Source organism: Littorina saxatilis, linkage group LG5, assembly GCF_037325665.1.
Source record: "Littorina saxatilis isolate snail1 linkage group LG5, US_GU_Lsax_2.0, whole genome shotgun sequence".
NCBI lineage: Eukaryota > Metazoa > Mollusca > Gastropoda > Littorinimorpha > Littorinidae > Littorina > Littorina saxatilis.
Window position 1 is genome coordinate 62435969 of NC_090249.1, and position 16881 is coordinate 62452849.

Consider the following 16881-nt stretch of genomic DNA (forward strand, 5'->3'; position numbering starts at 1 on the left):
AGAAGCTGTGTGCAAGGGTGGGATGACGGGGTAGAGAGGCTGTGTGCAAGGGTGTGATGACGGGGTAGAGAGGCTGTGTGCAAGGGTGTGATGACGGGGTAGAGAGGCTGTGTGCAAGGGTGGGATGACGGGGTAGAGAGGCTGTGTGCAAGGGTGGGATGACGGGGTAGAGAGGCTGTGTGCAAGGGTGGGATGACGGGGTAGAGAGGCTGTGTGCAAGGGTGGGATGACGGGGTAGAGAGGCTGTGTGCAAGGGTGTGATGACGGGGTAGAGAGGCTGTGTGCAAGGGTGGGATGACGGGGTAGAGAGGCTGTGTGCAAGGGTGGGATGACGGGGTAGAGAGGCTGTGTGCAAGGGTGTGATGACGGGGTAGAGAGGCTGTGTGCAAGGGTGTGATGACGGGGTAGAGAGGCTGTGTGCAAGGGTGTGATGACGGGGTAGAGAGGCTGTGTGCAAGGGTGTGATGACGCAGTAGAGAGGCTGTGTGCAAGGGTGGGATGACGGGGTAGAGAGGCTGTGTGCAAGGGTGGGATGACGGGGTAGAGAGGCTGTGTGCAAGGGTGGGATGACGGGGTAGAGAGGCTGTGTGCAAGGGTGGGATGACGGGGTAGAGAGGCTGTGTGCAAGGGTGGGATGACGGGGTAGAGAGGCTGTGTGCAAGGGTGGGATGACGGGGTAGAGAGGCTGTGTGCAAGGGTGGGATGACGGGGTAGAGAGGCTGTGTGCAAGGGTGTGATGACGCAGTAGAGAGGCTGTGTGCAAGGGTGTGATGACGGGGTAGAGAGGCTGTGTGCAAGGGTGTGATGACGGGGTAGAGAGGCTGTGTGCAAGGGTGTGATGACGCAGTAGAGAGGCTGTGTGCAAGGGTGTGATGACGGGGTAGAGAGGCTGTGTGCAAGGGTGTGATGACGGGGTAGAGAGGCTGCGATGAAGAGAGAGGGCTTTGATGTGGTGACGCCACGAAAGGCCTCTCTCAATATCGATCGTCACGTGCATTGCCTGCCGCCCATGCACTTCCTCCGTCTCCCTGTCTGCCTGCCCGCCTGTCTTCTCTGTCTGTCTGTGTTCTCTGTCTGCCTGTGTTCTCTGTATGTCTGTCTGTCTGCCTGCCTTCTTGTCTGTCTGTCTGTGTTTGGTTTGTTCGCAGAGACTAAACGTTTACAACGGTATTATATCCTTAGACCATGACCCTGGCCGATCCTTGCTTTAGACCACTAGGACCCTTTCTATGTCAATCGGTTCGGTTCGCCTGCCTGCCTTTTGCCTGTCTGTCTTGTCCATCTATCTGATCGTCTGCGAACAACACACACGCTGTGAGGAGACCTGGGAACGACTGGAATCAGACATGGCAGAGACCAGACTCTTACTTAGTGACTTGAGGTGGAATGATATTGACCCTCATTTAGATGCAGCGAGTGGTGGCCACAGTATTGCTATGCCACACAACACACACACACACTCTCTCTCTCTCTCTCTCTCTCTCTCACACACACACACACACTCTCTCTCTCTCCCCCTCTCCCCCTCCCTCTTTGTCCGGCAACACGCAAAGCAGCAATAGAAACGAGCGCCAGTGTGAGCGCGGCATACAGAGTGTGCTGTGAAGACAATACATCAAAGGGCTCGCGCCGCTGGTAGGCACAAAACACTCTCCCTCTCCCCGCGGCCATGCAAACACTACTCGCACACACCTATCGAGGGATTAGCGAGAGAGAGAGCAGGGAGCTAGGAAAGAGGGAAGTGTTTAGGATCGAATGTGAGAGCAATTTTGATGCAGATCTTGATAGAACTAGAAGTAGGGCAGGAAAGAAATAAAGTGGAATTAACCGTGTACAGCGTTACTATTAACCTGAACAGTTCTCAATTCTGGTTTTGTCTTGGAAAGAAGGGAAAGAAGGGAGCGGTTTGAGAGAGTGAGAAAAGACTTTTGATCAAGTCGTTGATGACTTGATTCTACAAAACATAATGATAAAGGAAATCCATCAAATGAGCAGAAACCATATTTAGTCTGTCAGAATATGAAGAGTGATTAGTGGGGGGGGGGGGGGGGGCATGTATGTAAATAAAGGCCATGTAGTGCAACGCTCACTTCTCCATTCCATCAGTCAGGGTTCATCTTTCCTTAAAGCTTATTGCCATAGAGGGGTGGCCAGAATCATTTAGAGACCTGCGTGTATGTGTAACCTACAGCACAACCGAAAAACCACACAGAAAACAGAAACAAACTCACACAGAAGACAGAAACAAACTCACACAGAAAACAGAAACAAACTTGCACAGAAGACAGAAACAAACTCACACCAAAAACAGAAACAAACTTGCACAGAAGACAGAAACAAACTCACACCAAAAACAGAAACAAACTCACACAGAAAACAGAAACAAACTTGCACAGAAAACAGAAACAAACTCACACAGAAAACAGAAACAAACTTGCACAGAAAACAGAAACAAACTCACACAGAAAACAGAAACAAACTTGCACAGAAGACAGAAACAAACTCACACAGAAAACAGAAACAAACTTGCACAGAAGACAGAAACAAACTCACACAGAAAACAGAAACAAACTCACACAGAAAACAGAAACAAACTTGCACAGAAGACAGAAACAAACTCACACAGAAAACAGAAACACACTCACACTGAAAACAGAAACAAGCTCAAGCACACACAGAAACACCATGTAACTCACACAGAAACACCATGTAACTCTCACAGAAACACCATGTAACTCTCACAGAAACACCATGTAACTCACACAGAAACACCATTGTAACACACACAGAAACACCATGTAACACACACAGAAACACCATGTAACTCACACAGAAACACCATGTAACTCACACAGAAACACCGTGTAACTCACACAGAGACACCATGTAACTCACAGAAACACCATGTAACTCACACAGAAACACCATGTAATTACACACACAGAAACACCATGTAACTCACACAGAAACACCATGTAACTCACACAGAAACACCATGTAATTACACACACAGAAACACCATGTAACACACAGAAACGCCATGTAACTCACACAGAAACACCATGTAACTCACACAGAAACACCATGTAACTCACACAGAAACACCATGTAACTCACACAGAAACACCGTGTAACTCACACAGAAACACCATGTAACATACACACAGAAACACCATGTAACTCACACAGAAACACCATGTAACTCACACAGAAACACCATGTAACTCACACAGAAACACATCACACAGAAACACCGTGTAACTCACACAGAAACACCATGTAACTCACACAGAAACACTATGTAACTCACCACTTATGCTAGGTATGTGGGTATCAGCCCACAAAATCAGCAAAATGGACTTATCCCTACATGGCTACTTTTTTATCGCTGCTGGCTTTTCCTGTAGCAGTGGGTGGTTCAAAGCAAACCATTTGCAGAACAGCATGATGCGGGTTTTAATGCAGCTAATGTACCTTTCATTGGGCGGGCGGGAGAGAGAAAGACGGCAGGAGACTCAAGTGTTTCCGCCTTGCATCTGTATGGTGTTAGTGTGGGGTGGCTGTTTTGGTACACTTACCAAATTGTTTCCAAAGTTTGACAACTATCAAAGAGTCAATGGTTTCCTGCCTCTCCCCCTGTCCTGTGTTCTTTGTTACATGTACTTCCTGAATGTGTGTCTCCATCTCCCTCTTGACATCTCTCTGGTAATTGTGAAAGCCTATTAGCATCTTTCTCTCTCTCTCTCTTCTAATATAAATTGCCATGTTTGTGTGTATGTATGCGCAGTGAGTGTGGAACAGACATTTTAATGAACAAAATTCCATCACCATCTCTCTGTGTCTCTCCCGCTCTCTGATGACTGGACGTATAATACTGAAGGTCACTGATCCGGGAAGGTACGGACATGGGTCAACTTTATATGCAGACTCAGAAACGGTATCCATGTAACCATATTCCACCCCCGTGTCACCACTGTGGCACGTAAAAGACCTCGGTCATTCTGCCATAAGTGCAGGTGGCTGATTACACCTGAACACGCACACACCTGGGTAGCGCCACTCTGTTGCTGCTAGCTTTCCACTGGGAGGAAGCGACCCGAATTTCCCAGCGATGGAACAATAAAGTAATGAAAATGACTGTGTGTTTCAGGGACGTGTTTCTGTCCACCATCCAGCCGCAGAGGAAGCACGTGGTGATCATGATGGACCACGGCAACTCCATGAGCGTCACACAGCTCCGCACCGCCAAGGCCATCGCCAAGCACCTCATCGACTCCTTCTCCGACAACGACAGGGTATGTCACCGCTTCTGTCAATTCACCATCATCATGGTTCTAACAGATTGAGGTGGCCGGTTAGCTCAGTTGGTAGAGCACTGGACTTGTGATCCTAAGGTCACAGGTTCGAATCCCGACCGGGACAGACATGGGTCACTTTTATGTGCAGACTCAGAGACAATATTCATGTCCTTCCCCCTTGTCACCATGGTGACATATAGAGACCTCGGTCATTCTGCCTTTAGTGCAGGTGGCTGATTTCACCTAAACACGCACACAGCTGGGTAGGGTGACTCTTGTTGCTGCTAGCTTTCCACCGGGAGGAAGCCACTCTTGTTGCTGCTAGCTTTCCACCGGGAGGAAGCCACTCTTGTTGCTGCTAGCTTTCCACCGGGAGGAAGCCACTCTTGTTGCTGCTAGCTTTCCACCGGGAGGAAGCGACTCTTGTTGCTGCTAGCTTTCCACCGGGAGGAAGCGACTCTTGTTGCTGTTAGCTTTCCACTGGAAGGAAGCGACTCTTGTTGCTGCTAGCTTTCCACTGGAAGGAAGCGACTCTTGTTGCTGTTAGCTTTCCACTGGAAGGAAGCGACTCTTGTTGCTGTTAGCTTTCCACTGGAAGGAAGCGACTCTTGTTGCTGTTAGCTTTCCACTGGAAGGAAGCGACTCTTGTTGCTGTTAGCTTTCCACTGGAAGGAAGCGACTCTTGTTGCTGCTAGCTTTCCACCGGGAGGAAGCGACTCTTGTTGCTGCTAGCTTTCCACCGGGAGGAAGCGACTCTTGTTGCTGCTAGCTTTCCACCGGGAGGAAGCGACTCTTGTTGCTGCTAGCTTTCCACCGGGAGGAAGCGACTCATGTTGCTGCTAGCTTTCCACCGAGAGGAAGCGACTCTTGTTGCTGCTAGCTTTCCACTGGGAGGAAGCAACTCTTGTTGCTGCTAGCTTTCCACTGGGAGGAAGCAACTCTTGTTGCTGCTAGCTTTCCACTGGGAGGAAGCGACTCTTGTTGCTGCTAGCTTTCCACTGGGAGGAAGCCACTCTTGTTGCTGCTAGCTTTCCACCGGGAGGAAGCGACTCTTGTTGCTGCTAGCTTTCCACCGGGAGGAAGCGACTCTTGTTGCTGCTAGCTTTCCACCGGGAGGAAGCGACTCTTGTTGCTGCTAGCTTTCCACCGGGAGGAAGCCACTCTTGTTGCTGCTAGCTTTCCACCGGGAGGAAGCCACTCTTGTTGCTGCTAGCTTTCCACCGGGAGGAAGCGACCCGAATTTGCCAGCAGTAGGATAATGGAGTGAATGAAACTAAATGAGAGATTTGTAGGAACCATTTATAACAACTAAATGAGAGATTTGTAGGAACCATTTATAACAACTAAATGAGAGATTTGTAGGAACCATTTATAACAAAGGTGATTAGAATAACAACTGTGGGGTTGTTGATTTTTTTTATTATATCAGATGGACGTGACTAGATATGACAGCGGCAGTTCCAGGCTGCTTTGTGCCCCTTTCACCCAGAAATGTCATAAAATACAGCGTGACTAAAGTGAACATTTTTCTTCTCCTTTTGTGAAAGTGTGTGAGGAGGCACCTTGAACGGTTGAAAACGACGTTAAACACCAAATAAAGAAAGAAAGAAAGTGTGAGGAGGCTTTGGGTTGAAGAGGGAGGGGGACAGCAACAGTAAGGAGGGGAATTCTTTCATCTGACAGCATTTTAAGCAAGGAGGGATTGCAATTTTAGCGTGGTAAAGAACCCATTTTCAGATAAGAAGTAATTGCAACAGAAATGAAACCTTCTGCAATTTGTAAAAAAATGATCAAGCAATAACATATCCAAAAAGTAGAAAAAAGTAGAAGGATTTAGATGCTCTAATCTAATAAATTCTATACGCATTTCCTACAAAAATGTACTTCTGGCAATCGTGGCTAGCCGTACACGGAAACCGCATGGTTGCAGACCGCGCCCTGGAATGTCCAAGGTCAAAGGGCGGAATGCATCCGGTAAACAGACAATGGCGTCGGGCGGTGGTTCTGAATTTAATGAAGATTTTCCCCACAAAAACACAGTTACAGGTAAGCGTTTTACTTTGTGAATACGTAAATACATTGCTTTGATGCATTAAACAGCTGTTTGATAAATACTGCTATTATGAGAGTTTGAACGAACAGGAAAAGCATGGTCAGTTCGATTGACTCGCAGACTTTTGTATGGAACGCATGTCACGCCACAATGTTCGGTTGATGGTTACTGGCTTTATTTCTCGTAGACGAGCGAGCGCTTTCTAATTGCTCAGGAAATGATATTCGAGGTTTTAACATTGGTGTATGTTTAATTTCTTATTATTGCCCTTCCTCTCCAACTCTGTCTCTGTCTCTCTCTCTTTCTCTCTCTGTTTCTTTCCGTGTACTGTCTGGCTGGCTGTATGTCTCTCTCTCTCCCTCTCTCTCTCTCTCTCTCTCTCTCTCTCTCTCTCTCTCTCTCTCTCCCTCTCTCTCTCTCCCTCTCTCTCTCTGTTTCTTTCCGTGTACTGTCTGGCTGGCTGTATGTCTCTCTCTCTCCCTCTCTCTCTCTCTCTCCCTCTCTCTCTCTCCCTCTCTCTCTCTGTTTCTTTCCGTGTACTGTCTGGCTGGCAGGCGGTATGTCTGTCTCTCTGTGTGTGTCTTTCTCTCTTTCTCTGTCTGTCTGTCTGTCTGTGTCTGTCTGTCTCTTTTTCTTTCTCTCTCTCTCTCTTTCTCTCTCTCTCAGTCTCTTTCTCTCTCTCTCTCTCCTTCTCTCTCTCTCTCTCTCTCTCTCTCTCTCTCTCTCTCTCTCTCTCTCTCTCTCTCTCTCTCTCTCTCTCTCTCTCTCTCTCCTCTCTCTCTCTCTCTCTCTCTCTCTCTCTCTCTCTCTCTCTCTCTCTCTCTCTCTCTCTCTCTCTCTCTCTCTCTCTCTCTCTCTCTCTCTCTCTCTCTCTCTCTCTCTCTCTCTCTCTCTCTCTCTCTCTCTCTCTCTCTCTCTCTCTCTCTCTCTCTCTCTCTCTCTCTCTCTCTCTCTCTCTCTCTCTCTCTCTCTCTCTCTCTCTCTCTCTCTCTCTCTCTCTCTCTCTCTCTCTCTCTCTCTCTCTCTCTCTCCTCTCTCTCTCTCTCTCTCTCTCTCTCTCTCTCTCTCTCTCTCTCTCTCTCTCTCTCTCTCTCTCTCTCTCTCTCTCTCTCTCTCTCTCTCTCTCTCTCTCTCTCTCTCTCTCTCTCTCCTCTCTCTCTCTCTCTCTCTCTCTCTCTCTCTCTCTCTCTCTCTCTCTCTCTCTCTCTCTCTCTCTCTCTCTCTCTCTCTCTCTCTCTCTCTCTCTCTCTCTCTCTCTCTCTCTCTCTCTCTCTCTCTCTCTCTCTCTCTCTGTGTGTTAGTGTCGGTTTGAAAATAGACTGTGTCAGTTCTAGTACTTTTTTTTTGTATCCCTTCTCAACATACAGGTACTTTTTCTGCTGAAAACCAAACTTGCGCTCTATGCGAACATTCCGTGAAGGACGGAGAGGACCCAGTAATGCAAACGGAAAAGGGGGTTCAGGTCTTCTGAAAGCAAGTCAGAGCAGATGCGATGGACTTCAGTTTGTAGTTGGTCAGGTGGTGCACAGGTCATGCCGTTACAATTACTGTAATACAAATGTAATCAAGCGTGACTTGAAGAGAAAACGAGATGAAGCAGAATCACAGCAAGAAATATCGACGGTCAGTCTGCGTTCTAGCAAAGCAAAATTTGACATAAGAAATGACTGCTTGTTTTGTGGGCTGCCAGCAAAAAGTGATGCAAAAAAAGGAATTTCAGTGTTTTCTGTCCGCACCTTCAACTTCCAGGAAAAACTGCTGCTAGTATGCTCACATCGGGGAGAAGGTGACAAGTGGGCCGAAACTGTACGCATGCGTATACATTATGCCCTAGATCTGCATGCCTACGACGCAATGTATCACCATCAGTGTAGAGTCAACTTTCGAACAAAGAGGAATGTTCCACTGGCTTTTCGCAGCGACAGTAATAGCATGAATTGTGATGATATCGGGAGGCCTGGAAGACCAGCAGTCGAGGAACGAAACAAAGCGTTTCTCAGGGTTGCCAAATACTTGGAAGAAAACGATGATGAACAGACAACCCTGGGGGACCTTTGCAAAAAAAATGCTGGACCATCTCACAGAAGCTGACCCATACACAGAAAGACACATGAAAACGAAGCTACTGGATCATTTTGGAGGGGCAGTCATCATCACCAGCACCCAAGGAAAGGCAAATGTGGTCACTTTTCGTTCAACAGCTGAAAAGATCTTGAAACAATTTTCCGAAGCTGCCAGGAAAAAAGATGTTGCTGCAGAAAAGATTCGTATAATCAAGACAGCATCTAAGCTTCTTCTTGCAGACATCAAAGACATGATATCGTCGAAGGAGACATACCCTTCCCCAACACAGATAGGAGATCTGCCTTCAAATTTACAGTATCTTCCGCCCTCCTTGGTCCTATTTCTGAAAACACTCCTCCACGAGAAAAAAGAACCTGACATCAAAGTTGCTGCCATTGGACAGGCCTTAGCTCAGGCAGCAAGACCGAAAATACTCCTCGCGCCTCTTCAGGTAGGACTGGCTGTGGATCTTCATCACTTGTTTGGCTCCAAATTTATCGTTGAGCATGTCAACAAGCTTGGGTTCTGTTCTTCGTACGCTGAGGTCAGGCGATTTGAACAATGTGCGGCAGTTTCTCAAGGAGTTGATCTCTACGGTACTGTTCCTGACAGCCGAATTCAGTTCGTAGCGGACAACGTGGACCACAACATTCGGACTCTGGACGGGACAGGTACTTTCCATGGCATGGGAATAATAGCATCTGCCACGCCCTGCCGAAAGCAGCACAATTCCATTCGAAGAGACCAACGGGTGACCAACAAAAGTTTGATGGGCGTCGGTTCGATTCCAGTGCGCTATTTTGACCCCTCCACGATCAGTCTCTCCTTGGTGTATGAACTGCTGCACGACTTCAGTACCAACGACGACAGGAAAAAACTGGACTTGGTGTGGAAAGTTTCATGGCCTCTGCGATCTCCCCGCCCAGGGTGGTCTGGAACAATGCAGGCAGTCTGTGATGGCCAATATCCAGGACGAAGTGCAATCACCTTTCTCCCAATGATAGACATGGACCCAACCAACATGAGCTGTGTGTACTCAACGCTCCTCTTCGTGACTTCGTTGGCTAAAAAGAACAACGTGACACCAGTACTGACGTTTGACCAGCCCCTGTGGTGGAGGGCAAAGGTCATTGTCAACAGTGAGCCCCTTCACAGTGACCTGCATTCCTTAGTCCTGCGTCTGGGAGGGTTTCACACCCAAATGAGCTGATCTTGCACCCGAAGAGTGGGGATGGCACCTATCGGCTGGACAGCAGCTAGAACCGCGAACGACAGACCTACCCCCTGCACCAGAAGCGCTGTTAAGAGTGGTCAGATGCAACTGCAAGAAGGACTGTCAGTCAAAACGCTGCACTTGCAGAAAGCATGGGTTGGTGTGCTCTGTGGCGTGTGGAGGATGTAAGGGGTTAAGCTGCACCAACTCTCCATCTTTCGAAGAACTTGACAGTGACCTGCTTGATATTCCCAGTGTCTTTGGGCTGCCTGATCTTGCTGAAGATATGGATGTGGTATTGCCGCTGGATACTGACTCTTAATTATATGTGTATATGAGATGCAGCCAGATGAACAATTAATGCTGACCATTTTTCGTCTCCTTCTACAAAAGCATGAACAGCTCAAGTGGACCCGCTACAATTTAACATCTGCACAAATCTGCAACGAATTAGTTTTTTGCAGACAGTTCTGTACAGTGTTTTCTCTTTTGCTGATTTCTGTTTTAAATCAGCATAATACGCAAATACGTTCAGAACGAGGTGCTACTCGGCTAGGGTACGGGTCGGCTCGAAAAAAGGATTTTCTGTTCTTCGTGTCTATTATGACGTCATCAGCACACCGGATGTGACGTATTTGACAAAAATGTGTCGTTGACAGAATAGATTTTATTATTTCTATTATAAGTTTGGATCTTTTAACGATGCCTCTGGAACAGAGTGTTTCAGGAGTACTACCTTGCATTTGGCTTTGATATTGAGTGTCTGTGGCGAACATGACGTCATCACATGCTAATTATTCAGTTTTGGAAACAGGTGTCTTTCTACTTTTTTTATATATGATTTGTAACCCATTTGTGATGACGTTTCGCGAGAAAAAAATTCTGTTGCAATTACTTCCGATCTTTGACTTAATTTTCTGTTTAAAAATCCGGTCTATTTAGTCAGATATTTTTATGACTCAGGGAGGTTTTGCTGTGGAGAGGACTCACTGTGTGTTTTGTGTTGAAAAAGAAAGGCAGTTTTGCGTACAGGTTGAAAGGATAAGAAGGAAAGCGGTAGGAGGCTGTGTACAAGTGTGGGGATTGTTCAAGTTGATGTTATCATATTATGCCAGTATGCAAATGAGGCTTGCCAGCGGCTGAGTTGAAAGCCACAAGTTTGACGGTTTTATTGTCCCCTGCTTCCTTGCCAGACCTCTCTCCCTCTCTTCTTGTCCCTTTGTCATGCCCTGTCTCCCCCTCCCCTCCCCTCCCCTTTATTTCTCTGTCTCTCTCTCTCTGTCTCTGTCTCTCTCTCTCTGTCTCCACCTCTCTCCACCTCTCTCCACCTCTCTCTCCACCTCTCTCTCCACCTCTCTCTCTCTCTCTCTCTCTCTCTCTCTCTCTCTCTCTCTCTCTCTCTCTCTCTCTCTCTCTCTCTCTCTCTCTCTCTCTCTCTCTCTCTCTCTCTCTCTCTCTCTCTCTGTGTTCCTTTTAATGGGCAGTGTACTTATGGTTTAATGGTTAAGAGCTTTAGCAGCCAGTTCTGTGATGTTGGTATTTCTTGAAGGAATAACGCAGATTGTCAGTATCATGAGGGATTCCCCTTTGAGCGCTCTTCACAACCGTTGCAATGGTTTAGCTCACATCCATCTGCAGCCCAATGAATCTAACTAAAAAGTGATTGCTTAATGGTGTCACAGCATATAGTAACATCATCATAATAATAATAGTAATTATAATAATAATAATGAGGATACTTATATGGCGCAAGTCCTGAAATAGTTCTAAGCGCCTGTCTGTCTGTCTGTCTGTCTGTCTGTCTGTCTGTCTGTCTGTCTGTCTCCCTTCCATCAGCACATCCATGTGCAAGACACTCATGTAGCCTAACTTCATTCAGTGAGGTCATTCAGATGTACATGATGACAATATATATCTGTTGTGTGGTCAGATCAGGGTGATCGGACTGTCCAACAAGCCGGTGTATCCCCGCTCCGACCCTGTGTATTATGATGACCCCATGATGACAATATATATCTGTTGTGTGGTCAGATCGGGGTGATCGGACTGTCCAACAAGCCGGTGTATCCCCGCTCCGACCCTGTGTATTATGATGACCCCATGATGTTGTTATGTGTGTGTTGTGTTATCAGATCGGTGTGATTGGACTGTCCAACAAGCCGGTGTACCCCCGCTCCGACCCCTGTCTGCCTCACACCCTGGTCCCGGCGACCTTTGAGACGCGATTCTACTTCAGCAAGTTCATCGACAGTCTCGAGAAACAGGACAGTGAGTGCTACACTTTCATAATAATAGTAATGATAATAATAGTAATAATAATGATGAAACTTATCAAACATACACAAATAAATGATTCTGTACACAATGCCAAATCAAATAGTGATATTCAGCAAAATAAATTTGTACATTTTTTTTTAAGTTTTCAACACACATACATGAATTTCAAACTACTTGTTGAGAATGACCACAGGTTGTTGCTACAGAGCACAGTGTGTTGCTACAGAGCACAGTGTGTTGCTACAGAGCACAGTGTGTTGCTACAGAGCACAGTGTGTTGCTACAGAGCACAGTGTGTTGCTACAGAGCACAGTGTGTTGCTACAGAGCACAGTGTGTTGCTACAGAGCACAGTGTGTTGCTACAGAGCACAGTGTGTTGCTACAGAGCACAGTGTGTTGCTACAGAGCACAGTGTGTTGCTACAGAGCACAGTGTGTTGCTACAGAGCACAGTGTGTTGCTACAGAGCACAGTGTGTTGCTACAGAGCACAGTTTGTTGCAACAGAGCACAGTTTGTTGCTACAGAGCACAGTTTGTTGCTACAGACCACAGTTTGTTGCTACAGACCACAGTTTGTTGCTACAGAGCACAGTTTGTTGCTACAGAGCACAGTGTGTTGCTACAGAGCACAGTGTGTTGCTACAGAGCACAGTGTGTTGCTACAGAGCACAGTGTGTTGCTACAGAGCACAGTGTGTTGCTACAGAGCACAGTTTGTTGCTACAGACCACAGTTTGTTGCTACAGAGCACAGTTTGTTGCTACAGAGCACAGTTTGTTGCTACAGAGCACAGTGTGTTGCTACAGAGCACAGTGTGTTGCTACAGAGCACAGTGAAAACCACACAGTGGAACTCCCTTGTAAGACCTGAAATAATATGAGAAAACAGGGTGTTAAAAGAGAGATTCCAGTGTACTGACCTTGACTCGCTAAGGCAGAGAACTGAGATTTTGAATATATCCTGCAACACTGAGTAAAGACTGCTTCCTGTTGTGCCATTAGTGTTGACTCCACAATGAAACTGTGTGTGTGTTGAGGACTGTGTGTGTTGAGGGCTGTGTGTGTTGAGGGCTGATAATAATATTAATAATGACAGCTTATATAGCAGGGATGTCGTTAGGCGTCGGACATCGGACATATAACGATGAAAATCCCCAAATGTCCGATTCACATTGCCGCATGTCGGTCAGATGTCCTATCGTTTTAGCCTGAGCGTGGTCATTGTCCGATATGTACTCCATTCCTTCGGACAGCGCGATATTCGTTAATTTTCATTTCAAGATACAAATCTTCTAAAAGACCGAACGCTCTCGTGTTCAGCTGACACTGAAGTTGCCAGTGCCGCGTGCGGATCTTTTCTTTTGTCGGGAATTCCCGAACCGTTTGCGATATGCGCCGTTTGGGTATAACCGTCTCGGTGCAGCGCACTGATCTAAAAATAGTGGATTATTTTTAGATCAGTGCATGCTACAGGAGTACGGGAGACAACTCCAACTGACTAAATTTGTCGTCTGCTTTTGTTTTCGATACGAGACGAAGCACTGAATTATGCCGCTGAAAAAAAACCTAAAGCCTGCAAAAGATCAGCATTAGATCAAACCGATCATTTTGTTTTTCAACTTTTATCCAAATCATGCAGTTTGTAATCAAAGTAAGAGCTCTAAAGTTGTTCTTGTTGGTTTTTTTGTGTGGTTTCTTTGAAACTAAACAAATACAACATTATACGCACACTGTGTTGATGTCTTTACTATATTATGTGTGTGTTCTACAGCGCGCGCGCGTGGGTGTGTGTGTGTGTGTGCGTGTGTGTGTGGGCGCATGACTTTGGAACAATTCCATGGAATGTGTTATAAGCTGTTTGGCGCAAATTCATAATGTCCTATTACACTTTCTGAAAGCGGTCAAATGTCCTATTGATGCTGAAGAACTCAGGACATTTGTCCTATAGGTATGAATCAACAAAAGCAACATCCCTGATATAGAGTAAACCACAGGAATCTGTGCTCTCCGTGCTTTACATATTAACTATGAATAAAAAAACACTATTTGAATATTAAATACATTGACATTCTAGCAAAATAATGTAACAAATACCTTACAACACAACATCTACTTTGTATTGCAGCCACCACCAACCACTCTCTGGGTTTCCTGACGGCCTTTGAGATGATCGAGGACGTCCTGCTGAACGGAAGCACGCTCTCAGGTAGGCCAGCCCTTGAGGCACGACTAAAGTGCTATTGTGTAGTCATGATTTGTGTTGCTACATACTCTTGTGTCTGTTGACATTGTTATTGGCCATGTGAGTCGGGGGTTGCTGTCATCGCTGACTGATGCTGTTGTAACATGTATATTGTGTTGCCATGATGTAACTTGAAGATGCATGTTGTGTGTGCGTGTTGCAGACAACGCCATGATCCTGTATGTGAGTCGGGGGTTGCTGTCATCGCTGACTGATGCGCGTGAGGTGATGGACGTGGTGTCTCTGCACAACGCTCGCACAGGTCACAAGGTCATCATCAACACCTACGCTGTCATTGACGGTACGTCATCCACCTCTAACTTGCCTGCACACTTTTGTCGTCTGAACATCTGTTGTTTGTTCTCTGGACATCTGTTGTTTGTTCTCTGGACATCTGTTGTTTGTTCTCTGGACATCTGTTGTTTGTTCTCTGGACATCTGTTGTTTGTTCTCTGGACATCTGTTGTTTGTTCTCTGGACATCTGTTGTTTGTTCTCTGGACATCTGTTGTTTGTTCTCTGGACATCTGTTGTTTGTTCTCTGGACATCTGTTGTTTGTTCTCTGGACATCTGTTGTTTGTTCTCTGGACATCTGTTGTTTGTTCTCTGGACATCTGTTGTTTGTTCTCTGGACATCTGTTGTTTGTTCTCTGGACATCTGTTGTTTGTTCTCTGGACATCTGTTGTTTGTTCTCTGGACATCTGTTGTTTGTTCTCTGGACATCTGTTGTTTGTTCTCTGGACATCTGTTGTTTGTTCTCTGGACATCTGTTGTTTGTTCTCTGGACATCTGTTGTTTGTTCTCTGGACATCTGTTGTTTGTTCTCTGGACATCTGTTGTTTGTTCTCTGGACATCTGTTGTTTGTTCTCTGGACATCTGTTGTTTGTTCTCTGAGCAAGGTTTAACCCTGGGTATATGCGCTCTAGAAATATTATACATTATTTTTATTATTATTTGTTTGAACTGCTGCCTGTGTAATTTCTGTATGTATTGTATGACATTAGTATTGTTATTTTACTGTATTACCTTTTCAAGTAAACACCGAGTAGAATCACTAGCTTGTGTGTGGAAGGTGTTATGTTGAGGGAATGAGGTGGATTTTTAATTTTTTCAAAAGGCATGATTTTGTGGAGTCAGCTCATGTAAGCACATTAACAGCGGTTTTAACTGAGTGCTACAGTTTTGGAGTTATTCCCAGACTAAGAGGACAATAGGTCAGTTGAATCTGGACTGAAAATATGTATAGGTCAATTGTCCTTGCTACAAAAACAAATGGTCCGTCAAAAGAGCTCATACATCTCAAAACTATCTGCCAGTCGATCGGCCAAGAGTCACATAAAATAAGTATGTGTCTCAATGCCTGAGAACAACACTATAATTTTGACCTTGCATCGGTGTGTTTGTGTGACAGTTGGTATTTTGTGACAGTTGATATTGACGTTGTGTGTTGTGACAGTTGATATTGACGTTGTGTGTTGTGACAGTTGATATTGATGTTGTGTGTTGTGACAGTTGATATTGATGTTGTGTGTTGTGACAGTTGATATTGATGTTGTGTGTTGTGACAGTTGATATTGATGTTGTGTGTTGTGACAGTTGATATTGATGTTGTGTGTTGTGACAGTTGATATTGACGTTGTGTGTTGTGACAGTTGATATTGATGTTGTGTGTTGTGACATTGCAGATGGCAAGCCCATCATGTACGAGAAGAGCTTCATGCAGGACATCGCCTACCAGAACTTTGCCAAGTACGACGTCAAGTACCGCCTCAAGACACCGGTCGTGGTGAGTCGCTCATCTATGAAACTGAAAAACAAATTTTGGCTTTCTGTTACACCTGACAGTGTTTTAGTGTAGTGTGAGTCAGGTGTCTGTGCGCCATCAAGGCAGCTATTCTGTATACAACATTATATTTAAGCAGTTCTCTTCTACATAATGTCAGAAAAGTCACTCTGGTTTTGAGACTGTGGAAGTTCTTGGTTGTGAACACTGACAGTAACACTGGGTATCTTGGTTGTGAACACTGACAGTAACACTGGGTATCTCAGTTGGTAGAGCACTGGATTTGGGATCCTAGGGTCACTGGTTTGAATCCAGGCTAGGACAAACATGGGTCAACTTTATGTTCAGACTCAGAGACAGTATCCACGTCCCACCCTAGTGTCACCACAGTTGCACGTACAGCAGTCCCTGCAATGTACGGCCCCCGGCGTGAGCGGCCACCTGACATGTACGGACACATTTGCTCGGCACGGAGTGTTTTCCTTCTATATTTGCCCCCCCTTAAACGGACACCTGCAAAACGTGGACACGGACACTCATTTTCGGTCCCAACAGCAGGTCATACCTGCAAAGTACGGACAGACCATCGTCAAATTTTCACCACACCAAAATCGATAACAGAGCAGTCCGGCTCATGGTACAAAGGTCACAGCCGCAAAGGCGTGATGGCAGTCACTGACAACTTGAGTGCACGTGTACCCTTGGGTCAGGAGTGGAGTACTCTCACTTTCTTGCTTTCAAATGCGAAGATGCCAACATGAAACTGCACTATGCTCTTTATTCTTATTATTTATTTTATTTATTTTATGCAATTTATATCGCGCACATATCTCGACCACGGATTCAAGGCGCAGGGATTTATTTATGCCATGTGAGATGAAATTTTTTACACAATATATCACGCATTCACATCGGCCAGCAAACCTCAAGCCTATTAGGGCGAGCATTCA

At 45.9% G+C, this 16881-nt stretch overlaps 1 protein-coding gene across 1 annotated transcript in view; it reads left to right on the forward strand.

Annotated features, from left to right (window-relative positions):
- LOC138967663 (VWFA and cache domain-containing protein 1-like) overlaps nt 1-16881 on the forward strand; it is a gene marked incomplete in the record, with an annotated part of 73038 nt that overhangs the window by 30583 nt on the left and 25574 nt on the right. Inside the window, 5 exon segments of the mRNA XM_070340302.1 lie at nt 4151-4295; nt 11761-11896; nt 14030-14110; nt 14310-14447; nt 15834-15934. Of these exon segments, the coding sequence (XP_070196403.1) occupies nt 4151-4295; nt 11761-11896; nt 14030-14110; nt 14310-14447; nt 15834-15934 (601 nt within the window).